This window comes from Drosophila miranda, chromosome XL (assembly GCF_003369915.1).
Source record: "Drosophila miranda strain MSH22 chromosome XL, D.miranda_PacBio2.1, whole genome shotgun sequence".
Classification (NCBI taxonomy): Eukaryota; Metazoa; Arthropoda; class Insecta; order Diptera; family Drosophilidae; genus Drosophila; species Drosophila miranda.
In genome coordinates, this window is record NC_046673.1 from 10,319,389 (window position 1) to 10,340,223 (window position 20,835).

At 43.9% G+C, this 20,835-nt stretch overlaps 2 protein-coding genes across 5 annotated transcripts in view; one reads left to right on the top strand and one right to left on the bottom strand.

The window, feature by feature from the left end:
• LOC108156988 overlaps window positions 1-20,835 on the top strand; it is a 123,403-nt gene that overhangs the window by 93,958 nt on the left and 8,610 nt on the right. For 3 of the 4 annotated variants that reach the window (XM_033387893.1, XM_033387958.1, XM_017288822.2), the window contains 2 exons: window positions 5,917-6,053; window positions 11,714-11,867. The gene's annotated coding sequence lies outside the window, so the exon portion shown is untranslated. The remainder of the gene's footprint in view (window positions 1-5,916; window positions 6,054-11,713; window positions 11,868-20,835) is intronic. The other variant, XM_033387988.1, reaches the window with a different exon arrangement.
• On the bottom strand, window positions 12,378-13,024 carry LOC108157979 (RING-box protein 1-like). The gene has a single exon (XM_017290128.2). The coding sequence runs from the start codon at window positions 12,910-12,912 to the stop codon at window positions 12,445-12,447; it is 468 nt and encodes a 155-aa protein (XP_017145617.1). The 5' UTR covers window positions 12,913-13,024; the 3' UTR covers window positions 12,378-12,444.

Below are 20,835 nucleotides of genomic sequence, written 5' to 3' on the forward strand. Positions count from 1 at the left end.
TCAGCGCAAAACGCTGCTGCTCTAATTATAATGAAACGATTTTCATTTCATTTTGCATTTTCATGTTGTCGTCGCTTCCATAGCCGTAGTAGTCGCCCTCGATTTTCCTGCTGCTGCTGGTATACCCTTTGCAGAGAGTATTTTTGTTGTGACAAAGGGTTTGGCAGAACAACCACAAGACCAGACCTCCACGATCCGAACTGAAGGCACGCCAACCATTTCATTTTATTTACTATTTGAAGCTTTAAGCTTCGGGATGAGAGTGGAACTCAAGCCTGGCCATTTTTGACGCGCTTTTGCACAGCCTCTCTCTCTCTCTCTCTGCAGTGCCCCTTTCGATCAGTACTCTCTCGTTCGCTATCGATTTTTCTTATCCGATATATACTATTGGCAGCTCCCACAGAGTGTATCGATAGTGTGGTAGATACCAAAGCGCGCTGTGTACTCGGCAAATCGGCTGGCTAAAGCCTTTAACGATCAGCTAGGGTGTGCGAAGCTTCGGCCTCGGCAGTAAGGCCAGCCCTCCCCTCCCCACCCCTCCCCTCTCCTGCTTTCTTGTAATCGTAGTAGTTGCTGGCGTGGCCCAAAATGAATAAATACCGCTGCCGCTGCCGCTGCCACCGCCACTGCCGCCGCTCTGCTGCTGCTTCTGTTACTGCTGCTGAGGCAAGCAAAATCCATAGAAATTATGCGAGTCTGGTGCCAACCGCAAAAGCAGATGATTTCCATTTTAATTTTAATTTTAGTTTTAATCGCAACTATGTACATACGAGTATGTTTTCGCTCTATCCATAGTCCACGCCAACAAACAGCAGCAACACTAACACCGCCCTCCTGCCTTGTCCATTCATCGGCTGAAGGGCGGCCTCTCCACTTGTGTCCAATCTAGAGATTGGGGCTGCCTACCAGCCCATACACACAGTTCAATTGGTTGCAATTGGTTACAATCAACGGATTTCACTTTGTGCTCCATTATTTATTAATGATTAGAGCTGGTTTGTGCAGTCCGTGGGGATCATAGTTCATAGTTTGACAGCCACTGGCTGGTGTTTAATCACAAGTGATTCAGAACAGAGAAAAAAGTGATTATCGACCAGCCCTAAGTCGTTCCAGCATTACACAATCTCTAACAGATTGTGGCATGAAAATTTCCAATTAATTAGAGCTGGATTCACCCACTGTGAATTGCCGGGAAGAAGTCGAGTGTACAGTTTTTTTGTACTTTTACTTTCACTGAGTGTTCCATGAGGTGTCGATTATTGATTGAAGAAGGAGTCCGCTGGCATAGTGGCGCTTCAGCCGAAATCAGGTGGCAAAAATCAAAGAAACAAGCAAAAATGTCCGAGGATCCCACTGTGCGTCGTGGGTCTTCGAGAATTTTAAGACTGCAAAAGCTTTTTGTGATTTTAGTGCTTCGAAAAACTCTGCAAAGGGGCTTTGGGTATTGGTAGACCTGTTTCTGCATCGACTTGGGTTTTTCCCAGCCTCTAAGGTTGGGTCTTGCCGCAATGTCCTTGGCAATCATTTTTCAATGCACGATGAACGGCAAAACATGTGTTCAGGCAAGCACATCTCGCAGGCGCAGGCAGTCATGACACTCGAGGAAGGCCACTTGAGCAAAAGGACACCTACTCGTAGAGTTATGAGCCGTACGTCGCGTCGAAACCGTATCTATTAACACATGTGGTACGAGTGTGCATGGCATTAGGTGTCAATTTCTTGGTTTTTGGAGGGGGGATGCAGGAAATCCAAGATGAGTCTGTCGAAAAAAATTACAATGCGCTGGATTTTTCGTACGGTGAGAACGGGGGTGGAAGGCGAGCGCCATGTGGATCGTAAGAGCGCAAAAAAGAGAGCCAGAGCGAGAGAGAGTTACCAACAGAGCGCTGTTAACAGCTTAACAGTGAAGTGGCAGCGCTGTTCTGAACTGTTAACAGCTTAACAGTGAAATGGCAGCGCTGCTCTGAGCACTTCAAACTGTTAAACCATTGAGATAATAGAATAAATGGAATGATTGAGACCAGATTGATTGGTCGAATGAATAGAGAGACCGATTGAGTAGCCATTCATTTGAAACCAAGAGGTGATATGATTTCGATATCTGAACAGCATTGGACATTACCGATTTATGAGGAAACTAACATGAAACATCAGCTTCTAGCGCCTGGGTTTTATATACAAAATATGTCTAGAAGTTTGTTCTACATATGTACGTACATGTTCTTTGTATTCAATAACTTTTATTATTCTATTAGTATATTATTGGGGGGGTCTCTGAGTCGCTTATTTGTTTCATAAATATAAACACATAAATGTAGTTCTTTTCTGTCGAACAAACACATTCTAGAGGCATTCTCCCACTGCATTGATTGGTGCACTGCTTCTATTATATAATATATATTTATATATACAATGTCTTCAAATGATTTGTGTTTTTTCTGACATTTACATATGTATTGTAACGTTCGTCCTGGCCCCCAAAATGGCCAAAATGCCTTAGTGCCTTTTGTGTTAATAAACAAGTAATCTACTGGGGGGTGCGACAATAAAAAGTGAAAGTCACTGAGTCGCAAAAGGGGGAGGGACACGCATAGAGAATTGGGTTAGGTTAGAGAGAGCGAGACAGAGAGAGACCTCACTTGTCCCTTCTAAGGGCCCATTATGTTGAAGCATAGAATTATTTCCACACAATTTGGTCTCTAGGAAGGTGTGACATTCTCAACATACAAAATACATACATAGATACTTGCCCCCCAAAGAGCTGGATGCCAGGACAGCAGAGCCTTGCCCTCCCGCCACCCACTGGCCCCTGATTTATTGGATCGCTTCGGGTCTCAGTTACGCTAATGCGACCCCTAACTGGAGCTCATTAGGCACCAGCCAGACCCGTTTCGACCGGACAAGGATCCTTGCCATGATAAATGCCCCACGCCACGCCACTAGTGGTCGCTAATTAGGCAGCCAGAGAGGGAGGGAGAATGCTGTGTTGCATTGAGCTGCATTGCCCTTTTGATTTATGCCGCGATAAGCGACGCTGCTCCTTATCTGTCGATTTAAATAGTATTATCACTGCGCGAATGGTGGCTCCCTTGGAGGCCATTAAGGGACTTAACGCCTCTCTCCATTCGAGAGAGACAGGTGTCCGGCACTGCCCGACCAGAGACCATACGCTCAATCAAAGAGTTTGGGGGCCCATTAGGTTTGTGTACACGCAATTTGGTTGTACTCTCAGCACGGGCCTCCTGGATTCCGGCACTGGGCTCTGGGTGGAGCACTGACATCCATCCTCACTTGGCCTGCTACGTGGCCCACTCCATGAGCCCTAATCGTGATGTGCAGCAAGAAGCATTTTGTCTGTCAGAGGAACAGAAGGAGCAGCAGAGGCAGTGCGCTTGACATTTTTTTGGGGACGGGACGACAGAGGGAGCAAAAACATTCGTACCACATGGCCCCATGGCGGTGGGGGGGGAGGGGTTGGGGCAACAGAAACAGAAACAGAACAGCATTAACATCCAGACAACGTGGAAGGAGCAATAAACTGGAAAAAATTTCAGCAAAGCAGAGTGATTTATTTGCATTTACATTTATTTATGATGCGGGCATGCAACATTTTTCAAAATGCGATTTCTGTGTTGCCCCTCGACGTGGGCATTGGGTACGACCTGCCCCACCCCCCTCCCCCCCGCCCCCCAGTTATCGTTGTTGGCCGTGCCTCTCGTCTGTCTTGTTCGGCCAAGTATTGGCTCAACTCTTTCTGTGGAGCCCCGGGCTCCCCCCCCCAAGAGACACGAGATACAGCCAAGCCCACGACCACGCCCACGCCCACGCCCATGCCCATGACACCTGAATGCTGCACAGTGGATGAAAAGGGCAATAAAAAAAACGGACAATAAAATATACCGTCTAAAAATATTTTTTTTATTTAATATAATATAAAATACAAATATTAAAAAGGGCAATGAAAAAACGGACAATAAAATTTATTGTCTAAAAATATTTTTTTTTTTTAATTTTATATAATATAAAATAAAAATATTAAAAAGGGCCATAAAAAACGGACAATAAAATATATTGGTTAAAAATATTTTTTTATTTTTAATTTTATAATATTAAAAATAAAAATATTAAAAGGGCAATAAAAAAACGGACAATAAAATGTATCGTCTATAAATATTTTTTTCTAATATAGTATAATATAAAATACAAATATTTAAAAAAATAATAATTATATAAAATAAAAATAGTAATAAAAAATAAATACCAATATAAAATACAAATATTTAAAAGGGCAATAAAAAACGAACAAAAAAATATATCGTCTAAAAATATTTTTTTGTATTATTATTTTAAATCTAATATAATATAAAATTAAAATAAACAAAATAAATAATAATATAAATATATATATAAATAAATAAAATATAAATAATAATATAAAAATCCCATTTCACGGTTTTTGTGGTTCAATTTGTATGCCCGATACTCAAAAAGAGTTTTTAGATTTGTGCTCAAAGTGGAGACGTATAAGACCCTGATGGAAGCCTTTTCGACCCCATAAAGTATATATAAACTCGATCAGCATCCATAGCCGAGTCGATTGAGCCATGTCTCAGATATCTCAGAGGCTATAAGAGCTAGATCAAACAAATTTTGTATTCAGACTTTTGCTCAAATCTTCGCGCCTCTCCCTTCGGCCCTCTCAAAAAGGATGAAAATCTGTGGCACGCACAATTTTGAAGAAACGAGAGAACCATATCTTGCAGATTTCCAAATCTGAATCAGATCGGTCTATTATTATAGCCAGAGGGAACAAATGAAGCGCAACGTCTTCCACGCGCTTACTCATTCTCTCTCTCGCTCTCACACACACTCTTCCTCGTGCAATGTGCGCGGCCAGGCGGAAGGGAGCGAGAGCGGCAGGGCACCCCTGAGTGAGAATGGAAAAGAAAACAGTCTAATGCAAAACAAAAATGTCTAGACAAACTAAAAACAGATCAAATGCAATCTATAAAAATCTCTTAAATATTTCGTCTTATTTTTATAAAAATTTTTGTTCAACGATGCCAAACGACGTTTAAAATATATTGTATAAATTCCACGAACAAGTAGAGCCGCGGCCCTTGCCGAGGAGTACAAAATCAACAAAGAAAATGGCGACGGAGACAAGCGTGCTGGCACATAATTGACACTCGCAGAGAAAAAAAGAAGAGAGACAACGCCAAGAAGTTCATCCAGCATTCACCGTCGCTTCGTTTCTTCGTCTCGCATTCGAGTGGAGCCCGATATTGAATATTTTGCTCCTCCGGAAGTCAATCAGCCCTAATGCCATGTCATGCGCTCAAATTGAAACATGAGTCGGATGGATGGTGTGTGTGTGTTGTGCGTCAGGAAAAACAACAGCCACCTGAAATTGAGACGCCAGTAGAACGATTGAACGGCAGGGATCAAGATTCGAATCTGTTCCTGAAGTCCATTTAAAACGACTTTGTACGGAGCATTTTTCGAGTTTCGAGGACCAAAAGCAGACTTAAATATTCGGAATAATCTGGAAAAAAGTGAACAAAACAATGGTTTTTTTTAGGACTTAACAAACAGATTGAACACATTATTAACTGATGCTAGTTTGGGGCTGGAAAAGTCTAGATACAATTGAAAACTTTGAATATTCTTAGCATTAAAGGTTGTTTTCTGCATTGTCTTTGCCTTTTGGCGCCAGGGAAACCTTTATTTGAAAGCCTACAGCTCTATAAATATCGATATTTTAGCTAAACAAAAGCCATTGGGAAGGTCCTTGATGTATGTTTCCCACTGTGTGTGCCAGCCTCGTTGCCAGTAGTTAGTGTCAGTCATTGATCGCCTTTTTTTGGGACTGTCGCAAGTGCTAATCCCGCCATCATCCTCAATCTCTCGTTCCAGATGACGTCCCCGCAGTGACCCAAAGGCCGCCCCAGGAACCGAGACTGTACCCAAGAGCTGTACCCACGGCTGCCATTCAATTCGTGACTTGAATGGAAGCGCGGACCCATAAACTTGCTCTGTTCTGCGATCTGGAGGTAACTATCTAGTGTCCTGATTACATTTCCATTTATGTGTGTCTCTGTGTGTGTTTGTGCCAGAACAAAAAGGAAATCAAATAATAGCCCCCACCACCCACCGTCTAGGTTGTTGAATATTTTCGTTTTCGTTTTGGTTTTGGTTTTTGGTCCGTTTATGTAATTTCCAAAATGGATTATGTCCTCGGTAACGCTGTCCTCGATGTTGCCATAGTTGTTGCTGGTTGTTGCTGCTGCTCTTAGCCGTGTTTTGTTGCAGTTGTCGTTTGGCTGTTGCTGTTTTTCCGCTCGCTATCATTGCTATCATTGTCCAAAGCTTAGCCACACGTTCACTCCGGCACTTCGGCACTCCGGCACTCCAGTCTGTCAGCCAGACCCCGAGCATTCCCTACCACTCCCGACCATTCCCTGTCATCCACTCAATCCACAAAACAGAATTGTGTGTTTGTTCTTGTGTGTGTTGTTTGCGAAGCATTTTGGCAAAATGCCATTATAATTATATATTGGGCTTGGGCTGTATGCACATATATACATACATATGTACATATATGGAGTCTGTGTGGTATGTTTTGGAGCAGCAGCGACGGCGGCGGCAGCGGCGGCAGAAGTGGCAACAACTACCAGGACACCGGGCTGTTGTTGCTGGCTGGCGTTTGCATGCCAAAGCAAATAAATCAAATTGTTTTTTAAATGGAATGACGAGACGAGACGGGACGAGAAAACCCCAACCAAACCGAACAAAAATCAACAAAAACGAAAGGAAACGAAAGATTTTCTCAAATTTAAAACCGAAAAGCAGAAAACGAAAGAGAAATCGAAACAGAAATCGAAATTGAAATCGAAACCGAAATCGAAATCGGAACAGAAATCGAAACAGAAATCGAAATAGAAATCGAAACAGAAATCGAAACATAAATCGTAAAATAATTCGAAATCAAGAAGAAATCCAAACGGAAATCGACATCGAAACAGAAATCGAAACCGATATCGAAATCGAAATAGAAATCGAAACGGAAATCGAAACGGAAATCGACATAGAAACAGAAATCGAAATAGAAATCGAAAAACAAAAATCAAAACAGAAAACGAAACAGAAATCGAAACAGAATTCGAAACAGAAATCGAAACGGAAATCGAAATCGAAATAGAAATCGAAACCGAAAGCGAAATAGAAACAGAAATCGAAAACGAAACAGAAATCGAAAGAGAAAGAGAAATCGGAACAGAAATCGAAACAGAAATCGGAACAGAAATCGAAACAGAAATCGAAACGGAAATCGAAATCGGAACAGAAATCAAAACAGAAATCGGAAATGAAACAGAAATTGAAAACGAAACAGAAATCGGAACAGAAATCGAAACGGAAATCGAAATCGGAACAGAAATCGAAACAGAAATCGAACCAGAAGTCGAAAAAGAATTCGAAATAGAAATCGAACAGAAATCGAAACAGAAATCGAAGCAGAAATCGAAACAGAAAACGAAAGAGAAATCAAAATCGAAATCGAAACAGAAATCGAAACCGAACACGTGAGACATTTCCGATTCTAGTATACCCAATACTCAGAACTATTCCTGTTGATCGATCGTTTCTCCGTCCTCATCCGATCAAAATCATTCTACCCCTCCCTCTGCACGTGGAACTCTCGTGGGCGACAGCTCGGAAAGTGAGCGCTCCGGGGCATCAATTAGACGAGTGGGTAGAGGACTGGGGGTCCTCTCCGGACCACACCAGTCCACGGCTAAGCCTCCTGGAGCCCGCCACCTCTGCTGGCCCAACGCTGACCTACATCCGAGGCGATGGCCATCACGAGAAAATGTTTAATTCCCCATAAAAACGCAGCAACTACTATAAAATGTATATGTGAATTTGTGTTGGCACAATGCGATTTTCTTTAATCATTTTGTTATTCATTTGCTACGTTGTGGTGCCTACACAAGTCGCTGTCGACTCCACTGCCACTCCCACTCCCACTGCCACTGCCCAAGGACTCCCGGTCGTTTCGAGGCTTGCACGCAACTCGAATGGGGGCCTGGGCGGGCATGTCCCCGACCCGACCCGACCCGACCCGACCCGCTTGATTAAATCACAAAGTACAAATCTGGAGGAAGCACAGTGTCCCTTATCAACGACGGCGCCACAATACGTTACATAAAGCACAAAACTCCATTAAGATCAGGGTAGATTGTAATCCGTTCAACTGGAAAAGCCCAACTGGGTGCTCATGGTGTGCTTATTGAGAGAGAATAAGCCTCGAATGGATGGCACATGCAAATGGTTTTCTGGGATCTCCTTTGACTCGATTTTGGGTCTCAGCACTACCATTTTGGGAGGTTCGATCCATTTCGGATGAAGTACACACGAGTATCTCTCTAAGGAGACTGTTCATTTTTATCGAGCATATTCAGGTATTCGTGTATTTTGGGCTTGTTTTTGCTCGAGTTTGGGACACATATCGCTCTAGGAAATAGTCTAAGAACAAAAGATCTTGCGAGTAGCTCGGGGTAGCATTTTTGTAGGTCAAATCACAGCAGAAAAATACTCAAAATACGTCAAGCTATGACCAGCATGAACCTTCTAGGGTTATATGCCATGATTATAGCGCTCTTGGTAATGCCTTATACCCTGAGCTATCCCTTAATATTGGAGCACTTGGTAGGTTGTATTATCCTACATTTTTACTTACCTTTTTTACGATTATTGATCCTATCCGAAAAAATATCGATACAAGCTATCGTCCGAGGGTTTTAGGTTGCAGAACTAAAACTTTGCGAAACTAGATCAGAAGAGAACTACAGATCGGAGCTGGTTCAAGGAGTGACTTTTGGTGGATCGATAAGACGAAGGGGGATAACGCTCTTCAATTGGAAATAAAATCTTAAAAACTACAACACATTCGTGGACTTTCTTAATATTTACAAACTAAAACTTAACAAATTTATATATTCTGTTCTCTCATATTCTCCCGAATTCATAGTTTGTTCTTACACCATTATTAGCAGATAATTCCTAATTAATTAATTAATTTTAAAAAAATAAATAGTTGGAAAAATATAAATTTCTTTAGGAGTTCTACTAACAAACCCATTTCTTTTTTATTAACCAATAAATACCCCCAAAAAAAGACACCCAAACTATAATCATACGATACAGATACCATATACTACAGATACAAATACTATAATCATATGATAAAGATACTATATACTACTAAATACTACAGATACAGATACAGGGTATACTTTTGTATTTAACCAGAAAAAATGGTCGACTTGGAGGTCTCATATCTCCCAAACCAAAGAATTCGACTTACTCAAAGTTTCACATTTTCGAAGGCCTTGGAAAATTCTCCATCAGAAGCGTATGCACATATATTCAAATTATCCAAAAGCGCTTGCTCAGAAAAATTACTTCTGGCAACTTTTTTTTGGGCTGAGGCGCCACTGTGCGTCGCCTGCAGCCATTTTGGGTCTTAACTTTTAATTTGGTTTCCACCTCGAAAGGTACATACTCGCACAAACCAGTATTTAGTATTTAGTGTGGGGAACAACGGCAACTGAAAAATGTACTAGTGTAATAACCATTTATCCGGAGTTGTGGCCCCTGCAAAGTGGAGCCTTGGCATGCCATACCCGGACTATGCCTTGGCACCGGCCCCCACCCAAACTCGGTCTAGCGTGGGGCCAGAGACAGGGATTCAATAGCGAAAAAATCCGCTCGGATTTAACGACTTAATCCGTTTGCCTCGAAACAGATAAACCGGGCGTAAATCTCTGGGGTCTCTTTATGTCTCTATCTCGCGCTCTGTGGCGCTGACGCCTGCAGCCATAGCTGGAGTGCATGAGAGGGAGAGAGAGAGAGAGAGAGAGAGTGCTGGGTGCCAACAACAAAGTTACATTTTTTGTGCGAAATTTTTATTGTTTTAAATTTGTGTCATTCTTCTGGGCAATCGCAATTCTCTGGCAAATAAAACAAGTGCCCATAAAAAAGCTACGGACTTAGTTTACCCTCAATACCACCTATTTTCGGAGTGCGAGCCGCGGCAAGGGTCGCGGCTCTACGGGAAATACCCGATACTCAGAGGTGTATGCAAATGCGATATATTTTATACGTTATAACCATCGCAACCGATGATTGTTCTCTCTTTCTTTTGGTATCGTTTTTGGGCAATCTCTCTCAATTTTGCTTGCCGTTGTCATGAGAGGCGGCTAAAACATAGAGAGAAAGAGAACTACGACTGCTAGCTGTGTTATAATGCTTCGCTTATTGCCTCTCCATCTACTGACCTATTTGATCAGTAGTATAGAACTATCGTATGATCACGATCTTATGCTGGGACTATGATTTCCTCTACCATATTATATCCACCACTACCTCCCTGCCTCTAGCTTTCCTGCACGTTAGCATTTGGTTCGGTTAAGGCGCCGCGTGTCATGCGGCAGCGCCCCTCGGTCGATTTTCATTCCTGCCTGGAATCCGGGTGAAAAGATCGTGGGTCCTGGGCTGTTGCAACGGCGGTGATGCACACCTTCAAACAGAACGGGACAATACATTCTTGCATTTCGCTCCCACGCACACCAATGGGCCAGTCGGAAGGGAGAGCTTCCTTTGAAAGTTATTTACATTTACTTGGCTCCAGTCCAAGCCGAGGGACGGGTGCTCGCTCCCCGAGAGACAATGAAAATGCGCGGGACCCGTGAAGGACGAGATCAAAGCACTCTGACACAGGCCCGAGAAGAGGAGCCTGGGCTCGGGCGCATAAGCTTAAGGGCCACAAAGCATGCACTTTAGAAGAAGAATGGACAACGTAGAAACAGCGGAAAAGGTTGTATACATTGTACAGCCACTCTGGAGTCTAGTCTCAGACAAAGACCATCCAATGGAGAGTCGATGCTGCTCCCCGGCCAAGTGCCTTTCGCCAATTTGTGATGCATCAAAGCACGCAGAAGAAACGAAAGTTGGGGGCAGCTGAGAGCTAGAGACGATGAAACTTTGTTGCACTCATGGATGGGACTTGAAACACGGACTGACGGACTGAATAAGTGATTTCCGAAGTGTCTCAATGAAGATTAGATCCATCATTGAATACAAAACATGGGATTCAAGATCCATCCATCTCCGCAATGCTGTGCAAAGACTCGTAAGAAGGGAAGACGTGAAGTGGCATTGAAAGGCTGATTGACACATTCCAACTGAATCAGTTTCCTTCGAGTTTCCACCTGATGTAGCACTCTCACAAGCCCATCCAATCCAGCAGAGAAAGCCTCAGTTTTCACTGATGCTGCTGTCGCAAGGGCCACATTTCCACTCCACCATCACTCCCGGCAACTGTCGATGCCTTCCGATGCCTGTGTGGCATAAACAGCTGCCACGCATATCAGAAACAGTTGAAGAAACAAGAGTCTGCCTCATAATCATGCCTCATGCCTCATGCCCAACTGTCCAAGTAGTCACTACCTCTGCGATGACCGGCCGCTGCCAATCAAGACTTCTGTAGCGGTAGGCTTCCATTATACATCTTTTAATGCACACGCGTTGCCAAAACTGTGGCCTTTAAGCCTTGAGTACTTTGTCGAGATATCTGCATTTAAGTTTACTCTTTTAAGCACGTTTCTGCATCTCTTCAAAAATGCTTCATCCACGTCCTTTCTCTCTGCAGCCATCTGCTCTAGCAGGTCGCCATTGTCAGCAGACTCATGAGGTCCAGTGAGGTGGCTCTAGCCCAATACCAAGTCAGCGATAACACGAGCAGCAAGGACAGCATCAGGAAGAGTAGCAAGAAAGCATAAGGACCTTGAATACAATCAAAAGTGGTAAGTACTTTTAAGCACTGAAAATGAACCAAAGGAACCAAATGGATCGCATAAGTTCTCGTAAATAGATGGTGTGGAATCATTCGACTAGAGATGAGTCGATAGATCGACTACTGATCAAGAATACGAGTATAAGTATGTGGGACTTTGAATCTTATGGGTAGTATGATGGATTGCGTTCGAATTATTTGCTAGCGTCTCTTTTTAGGTGAGCTTTTCTCTCTACGACTTGACATAAAAGCCTCCCTCCCGCTCACAGCTGTGCTTAGAATGGTTATCGATAGATGGTTATCGGCTGGTGATGAGATGTGAGGAGGCTTCTATCGGCTTAAATCGTGTACAGTGGAATGGTTTTGCTTTATTCAAATCAATCACAATTCTCTTGTTCCCTTACCTCTCTCTCACGCACTTTTCGTCGTGCAATGTGTGCGCCCTCTGAATGAGTAGCGGGTTTGTCCTGTACAGAGCCACACCCGCTCATTACTTCGATTGAAGAGATTACAAATGAATAGGAGAATAAGTTAGAACATTGTTTGGATTGAATCTCTTTATTGAATGTCTCGACTCTGTCCAGTGGCTAGCGTCCGTATTTCAGGAACTCCCACTCGCGATTATCGAGCGGACAGACGTGGCGCGTCTTGAGCCAGCGCGAAATGCAGTGAAAGTGAAAGGCGTGATTGCACACGCCCCAGGCCACGGTGCATTCCTCATAGGAGCTGAGGTTCGGGTTGGCCTGGCATTCGATGCAGAGGTCCATGATCGGGTTCCGGCAGATGGCACAGTTGTCCACCACTATGTCCCAGGACCACTGGGCCACCGCGTTCCACTTTTTCACCACGAAACGTACCGATCTTGGACGGCAGCTTGCACTGCACGAGGGCTGGTTGTCGGCATCCACCCTAGTATTATCTGTACTATCAAGATTAGCTGCCGTGGCCGTGGCTGCCGTGGCCGTGGCTGCCGTGCCCGACCCCGCGGCGACCTCGTAGCCCCCGCTCTTCCGGGACTGTTCCTCCTCGCAGCTCTGTTCTCTTTCGTCTTCCATATCTATGATACGTTCATAAACAATACCAATAATTTGGGCTTTTTTTTGGTTCAAAATGTTTAAAGTTTTAAGTCCATACGTTTTTGTTCTACTCCTGACCAGGGTTTCATAGGTGACTAGATCGTCTGGGATTTTCACAATCGAAAGAAATCAAATCAAGAAGCTGCCAGAAGCGGAAAAGCACTCATTCAGACGCCCAGAGGGAGCCTTGCCACGCTTCTCTTCGAGGAAGGTCCAGAAAATGTTGGAAATTGTATTAGTTTGTTGGCATTTTCACTCAGTTTTAACAGAGGTCCAGACACAGCAATACGTCCAGCCACTGAGCCACTGAACTGGTTCCATATTGATGAGGTCTGAACGGAATGAACCAGAAGCCAGAAGCAGTGTGTGAACCAACTGTTTGACCTACGTTTACCCGCCCTACGTTTGCGCTTTTAATGGAACGAGCCGCGGCCCTTGCCGCAGCAGTGGGGCATCTGTGAGCATCGCTCGGCTGAAAATAACAAAAATATATGAGCGTCAAGTTTCTTTCGCCCACTTTCCCGCCAATATTGGCTTTCTTTCCACGTCTCAAATCAGTTATCCTCAAGACACAGGCTCTGCCTATGTCTATTGCGATATCGAGAGGAAGCGCATTCTTATCGATATGTCAGCTATCGATATAGGCCAATAGCAATGCCTCAAGCATAAAGCAAAGAAGTGGCAAAGGGCCGCGGCTCTACTTTATGCCCGGTACTCAGTCAGTATCTGTTTTCATCTGTAAAATCTTCAAAAATGACTCAATCCTTGAGATTTGAATTTTTATATATTCCTTAATTATAAAAAAATGAAACAAAACAATAAATACAATTAATAGAGATCGGCTTCTTTAAGAGAAGGGCCTTAGCTTTCGTAACTCCCTCCTCAGGCGCTCTCAAAGCTCATCCTCGTGCTTTGCCCATCCATTTACGGATCTGGCATAGTCCATTATCCTAGGGGGTATCCTCTAGCCTCTAGGCATCACTGTCGCCCCTCGTTTGCTGCTGGGAGTGCTCCCTGCGCCACTGCTCCAGGATGCGCTTTTTCTGGCCAAACCAATGGCGGGGTCGCACCGTACTGGTGGGGGTGGTGGTGGTGCTGGGGGAGGTAGAGGTGGAGAGCGTTGGCGTTGACGATGGGGCGTCTTGACGGCGATGACGATGATACTGTTTTGGTTGTGTTTTCTTTTCGAGGCGATGACGGCGATGCTGCCTCGGCTTGTCCGTTAGCAGCTGCTCCAGAATGGAGACATTGCCCACCAGCTCCTCCGTCTGCAGCATGTCCTTCCGTTCCTCCTGCTGATCCTGCTCCTGCTCCTCCTCCTCGGGCTTACTGTGCCGGCTATGACGGCGATGTGTCCCGGACTTGTCCCGCCTGGAGTTCTTCTTGGCCTTCTTTGTCTTGGGCCTATGCCTATGCGTGGGCGAGGGGGGCTCTGGCCGGAAGGACTCCGGATCGATAAGCACCGGCATGCTGGGCAACTGTGTGACCTGCTCTGAACGCTCCTCGGGGCGGCGCCGCCTGTGCTGAGGAGGGGCAGCCGTCGCCGCTATCGGTACGGTAGGGGGGGGCCTGCTTCTGCAGGTGCGCACCTTTCTCTCCATCCGCCAGGCACGGGCTCAAGCAGCCAAATGAGTCCGCCCATCACCCGACTCTTTCTGGGCGCTGACTCACTCCAGACGCCAGCTTGTCGTTGTCGCCGAAAAACATTTGTTCGATCTGTGCCCGGCACAGTTGTTTACCGCTCTTCCAGCGAAATGCTGCCAGACCCTGCTCTCCGACAAGCTGTTCCGGATTCCGCGGAAAGCCAGCCCCAAGGCCTCGTCCAGGCCGGGCCAGTCGGGTAGCAGCAGTTGCGGGCAACGATCGCGCGTGAGTAGCATTTTCTTGGCTGGTTAGGATCATAGCAAACCCTCCATATCGTACATGTCTCAGACGAAGGATCGGGAGAGTACAGCACGAAGATTATTCATAAATTTATGTACTCCTTTGCACAATTGTAGCCCATTATTCTTTAACCAAGTTTGCGTTTTGGCGGCTTCTTTAAACCTTAAAACAAAAAAACCTCACACAAAAGTGGTCCAAATATAATCTTGTATGGGACAGGCCCTCAAGGCAAGGCGTTCTTACCACCGTTCCAGATGATATTTCATTACCAATTTGAGGGAAGACTTGAAGGAATTCTTTTCTGCCAGACTGACGAAGCGGTTGTCCCTTGTTTGTGAGGATTGCGTCTTCCTTCCTTGGTTTTCTGTAAGACATTTTGAGGAAAAAATACCAAGCCGAGTCCAAGACTTTTCTCAAAATATTCCCAAGACTTTTTCCTACTTTTTAAAGATTTCAAAACAATCTTCTTTCAAAGAATTTTTGTTCTTTTCAAAAGCAGCCAATCTTTAACCGAATCCCGTTCAAATCTGTACCAGCACCAGCACAAATTTAAGCTTAGGGGTTTTCCCACTTTCACATTTGGCCACACTGCAACCTTTAAAAATACAAACCATTGCCAGTCATGCATTCAACAAATATGCGATCTATTTCACAACAAACTTGTTATTTTAGCCAGAAAAGTGCTGGCCAAAGAAGAGTTCTGTATTCCCATAAATATACAGTTTTAGGGCGTGACTATGCACTTTTTTTTAAGCCAGGTGTTCAGACGGACGGATATAGCCATGCCTGAATGGAGTCATACATTTGAACAAACACAGTATATATTACCAAATATTCAAATCCGCGAACATGGTGGGTTTCAATAGTTTTCTATGACAAATTTTAGACCTTTTTTCGTTTAAAAAATTTTACAAAATAATGCTATAAAGTCAGGCCTTTAAAAGTAAGACCATCTTATACAAAAGTGATTGGAAAAGCCCTTAAAACAACAGTAAACTGATGTATCTGATGTATTATACATCTGTTCTCTACCAATAAAAGGTATCATTAAAATTTCAAACAACCAGCGCTGACAGTAGCATTGCAGGGCATAAAAAAAAATCGAAAAATACTTCCGTTCCATCCCGTATCCATGTTTATTTATTGCTCGAAAACACGTGCAAAATGTCCAACCACGGAATAGTGATTCCGTTGGCCAAAAACATGGTGTTCCCTCTCTTTATTTTGGCCGCAATGGTTTTTGGGTCATTCGCAAATAAAAGCTGGGTTTCCTTTCTTCAAAATGATAGCAGGATATGTCTGAATATTTGTCTATATTAAGTACAGTCTCAAGGGGAATACGTACGTTGTTTGGAGGTTCGTAAAAGAGATCTACAGGGACAGGGTGCCCAAATTATTCCATTTATCCAAATTCTTTATCAATCTTTTGATGAAAATATCCAATCCCTGCTTTGAGACTCTCTTTCCTTGCTACTACCGTCCATGTCCTTGTTATTACTGTCCCTGTTCTGGGGGTTTCTGTGGCTTTTGCTCTGCCAGGGCTCTAGGCTCTGTCCAGGTGTCCAGCAATCCATCTCCCACTGCCTGGGTGCCTTCTGTGTTCCAGCTTCTTGATCGGCAAGACAGACTTGGCCATAACGACTCGGCTTTGGATGCTGATCAGGAATATATATACTTTATGGGGTCGGAAACCCTTTCTTCTGGCTCTTACACACATTTAAACGAATTTCCTACACCATCTGTGCCAGGGGGCCAGGGTTGCCGTGTGTGGAGAGACATACTCGTGCAGCAAATAAAAAGCGAACAAATTTCTGAAATCTCTTCGAGTGCAAAATGCCAGCAACACGGTCCCCCCCCCCTACGCCCCCCGCGGCAGGCCAAATCGGGACTGATAATAAAAATAAGCATAAAAGTTAAATGCAGAGAAGAGAGAAAAACTGCGATGTAGGGGTTGGAGGTGAGTGGGGTGGGTTACAGGCAGAACAATGGTGGAGACTGGAAAAGTTTTTGGGCACACAAAGGGTGGGGGGGGGGGGTAGGGGGGGGGAGGGCACACTGTTCTGGGGTATATAAATCCAAATAAGCTTAGTATGTGTAACTTTGGTGGCAGGAAGATTTATTGTTTGATTGTGCAACGACCACGCCTCCCACACCGGCCCCCAAGCCCCCCCAAGCCCCAGTCGATTTTATGAATTGTTTTTAGCTTTTGTTCTGAAACCATAAAGCATTTAAATACGCAGCAGCCTTCCCTCCGTCGAACCAGTCAAATGCGATTTCGATGGAAATTGAATTTTTACGAAAGAAAGTATCAATTTTCAATGCCACTCAACCGCATGGGCCAGTCCTTCAACGCAATCGTCTTTTAAGGAGAGCCACTATTGTGGTGGGAAATCTATACGGAGTATATACGGCATCCCTAGCTTGGATTAATAATCAATGAATATACGGCCACTCTAGGAAAATACCAAAGATACGGCCACATGAAAAGGAGGTAGATTGAGGCTCGATCATTCATCAGGAAAGTAAAGACATGTTTGGGAAAGTAAAACCTTCAAAAAGTATTTCTATTCCACTCTCTCATAATCGTCCTCTGGCAGAGCCAGAGCCAGGTTGTCGATCATCAACACATTTGTGCGAGTAAATGCGCTTTTTTTGGGGTCAGAAGGAGCCAAGGAGCAATGCACATACCCAGTGGATGCCTCTCCGGCTCACCTACTCCTGCCGTGGCATGGATAATGAGCGGCGCTCCACTTGTGCTTCGCCGCAGCTTGGCCCCGTCTCCGGCCTGCTCCCTTGGAGGCACTTTGCTTGCAAATTGCACTCAATTTGCATACTTTTCGCATGCACTATGCTGCCTTTCCAGGTGCCGGTGCCGGTGCCGATGCCAGAGCCGGTGCTGTGTCGTTCGACGTATCGTATGTTTATTAAGAGGCAATACCTGCTGTCCGGACGGTGTCCTTCTCAGTGCTGGAAACACACCGTATCCTAATCGATCGATTGGCCACGGAATATATAAACCTTATAATCGATGGCATAATTGTCATATAATCCTATCAGACCTATAGTTTCCAATAGACTTGATTGTTCTTTGAATTGGATAAAGTTTTAGCAAATCTAAAAAGCACTCGGCTTCAGGCACTTCGTTGCCATTTGCCGCACTCAAACTGTGCCCATTCTCTTGTGGAACTAAGCTCTTTATGACTTACATCAAGGCCTACTTGAACTCTATCATCAGCATATGAAACACCACATTTTGTAGATCATTTACATGTAAATTGAGAGCAGACGAGGGCCATATGGAGCCTTGAGTATGAGACGAAGACCGAGAGGCGGTCATAATGGATTGGCATCTAATAGATTTCACAAGATTTTCCAGCTTAGTGCATAATATCTTGAATGCCCAATAAGTAATCTTAATCTGGCTGTTTTTGTATGTCTTTGACTATTTTAGGTGTTCATTGTAACAATATTTATTATGTGGCACAATGCAAACAGATTTAGTCGAATGTCATACCAGAGAAAGTTTCTCAGAGAGATACTTATCCCTTATCCAGCGAGACATTTCAAAGAGACTGAGGCCGATAGAAGTACATCGATATACAGGGCACAAGCTTGGGATCGATAACTCCTTATTGTCTAGGCAATGCGAGACAGTGTTGCCAGATTATTTTTGCTTATCCAAATGATAATATCGATTACATTTTGAACACAACTCTAGCTGCTATCACAGTTATTATAAGGTACGAGTTTAACCTAACTTTAGGTACTTTTGAGCCCCTACATCGGGCTCAACAGAACTCCGAGTGCCTACTCCTAAATGGTTCAGTTTTTGCCAAATTTGACCAGTGTTTATTGCTCGTTGAAAATCCAAACTATAACCACAAACTCTTAATAAACAACGATATACACACTTGATCATAATAATAGGTACACGTTGAAGCTTTTCATTAATAATTAGTTTTATCGTACTTTAAGTGTTGAAAAACAAATTTTTTTGGTATGTTTTATTTGTCGGAACTGCAACCGTGACAAAAAAATGAAACAGGGAAACCGCCGAATAACAGAGCTTTAAGCGAAATTGCGAGTTGACATCACATTTTGGCTGATCAAAATAATAGGTACAGTGTCAGTAAATTTTGAATATCAAGTGAATAATTTGGAAATTCTTGGCTTTTTGGCAATTAAACATCCATTTCATTTAACTACAGTCTAAATATAAACAAATAATTATTTTTTTTCTTACAAGAATAGGCCGAAAGTCTTATTGTACAGCCCAATTGGCTCTTAGTCTGAAAAGAGAAGGCCAATCTCTTCGGGCCATTGCCAAATTAATGAGCTGTGTGTAGGGTGTGCTGCCTCTTGTCATACGCTTGATTTCGAAGCCAAGCCACGTGGTTTCTACCTTGAGTCGAGCAAATATATTGCCAAAAGATACCGAATGTTATTTCTAAGATCTCAAGCTTCAAGATGTCAAGATTCACTCTGTGAAAAGCATTTACGAGTATTATGGTCTATGAAATTCGTGAGCCATTATCAATGTTTTTAAAGTCACTGTTCTTCCTTTTGAGGGCATATCAGGTCATGCTTGGAGAAGACAAGTACCGAAATTTCGTCATAAAGAAGTATTTTATGCGCTTTGTTGACAGAGAGTCCAGTAAATGTTGCATGAACTGCTAAAAGGAGAGGGTTGGGCTTCCAGATTGATTGCGAAGTGAGTCACCAGCAAAGACAACATCTGTATATATCTCGTGTAAGCCTTGTGCTTCGTCTAGCCAACAGTCTGGAAGCTACCAGGTCTATCATTGTCCCAGCAGGAGAAGTGACAAGAGTCATCAAGCAACAAGGCACCGAAACACCTAAAATGATCCTGAAAGCCAGGATACTAAAATAATATTAACAGCATGATAACAATGGCCCCTATTATCCTCATCAATGGAAGAAATCTGTCATCTCAAAGCCAGCCATCATCCTGCCCTGCCCTGCCAAAGAGGTCTGAAAAGCTGCTCTTAAATTATATCAGGCAGCTCCCACCCATCAACAGTGCAATCCCATGAACCTTTGAACCTCTGAGATACGAAAAGCATGTGAAAGGCGAGAGTATGGCTTCGCTGTCTTACTCCCAAGCGACACAGAACATTCATAAAGTATTGGAATCGCAAAGAAGTCCTCTCTGAACCCCAGGGTAGCGTGCTTGGACCGCCACTGCATATCATCTACCCAGGAGATGTGCCGAGAAACAGCTTCGACACTCGCTGATGAGACTGCCTTGCCCAGACGCTCCAAGTCCCTCCGAAACACTCATAATCCCATCTGGTGGCCTTGCCACTACTCTGCGGGACATACAGGCCAACGTTTATGTAAATAATGGCCATTAGAGCGCGGATATGATCTGAAAAGAATGTGCTAACATGCCTCCAATGGAGCAGCAAGTCCGCTGAGAGCTCTTCATAAAAGGGCAATAACAGTATTCGCACGCCCTTCGCCCCAAAGTTTGTGCGCCTTTGATGATGGGAGACTGTACAAGGACAGGCGAATGGGATGAAAGAAATGCGCCTAATTTTGCATCACACATTTGATGTTCCCACGGTCGTCGGCCCGGCACTCAAAGACCAAAAGAGGGATAGGGGTACATCTAATCGGATAACATTCGGGGAAACCCCGGGCCGGAGAAGTCAAGAATGCCTGAAATTTCAGAGTGCGGCTGCTTTTTGTCGCCTGAGCCAAAGCCACCGCATTTTGTGGTCGGGGTCCTGTGATATAACACGGAATCAAGGCTGTACGGCCTCCTGAAAGGGAGTACTTCGTAGACAGAGAGATGGATGGAGATGTAGAACGATAGACAGATTAGACAGATTAAACTCAAATTAATCTGTAGATGGCATAACTATCATCATCTATTAAATCTAAATAGTTTTACCACAACCAGCTCTGTGTAAAAGAACCGAAACGAAATTTAAATGCCGAAAAAACGCATAAAAAAAGCCATATCAATTAGGTTTGTTCAAATCGATTTAAGCT

Excerpts from the sequence above, each read along its gene's own strand:
- LOC108157979 (XM_017290128.2), bottom strand. The coding sequence starts at position 12,912 with ATGGAAGACGAAAGAGAACAGAGCTGCGAGGAGGAACAGTCCCGGAAG.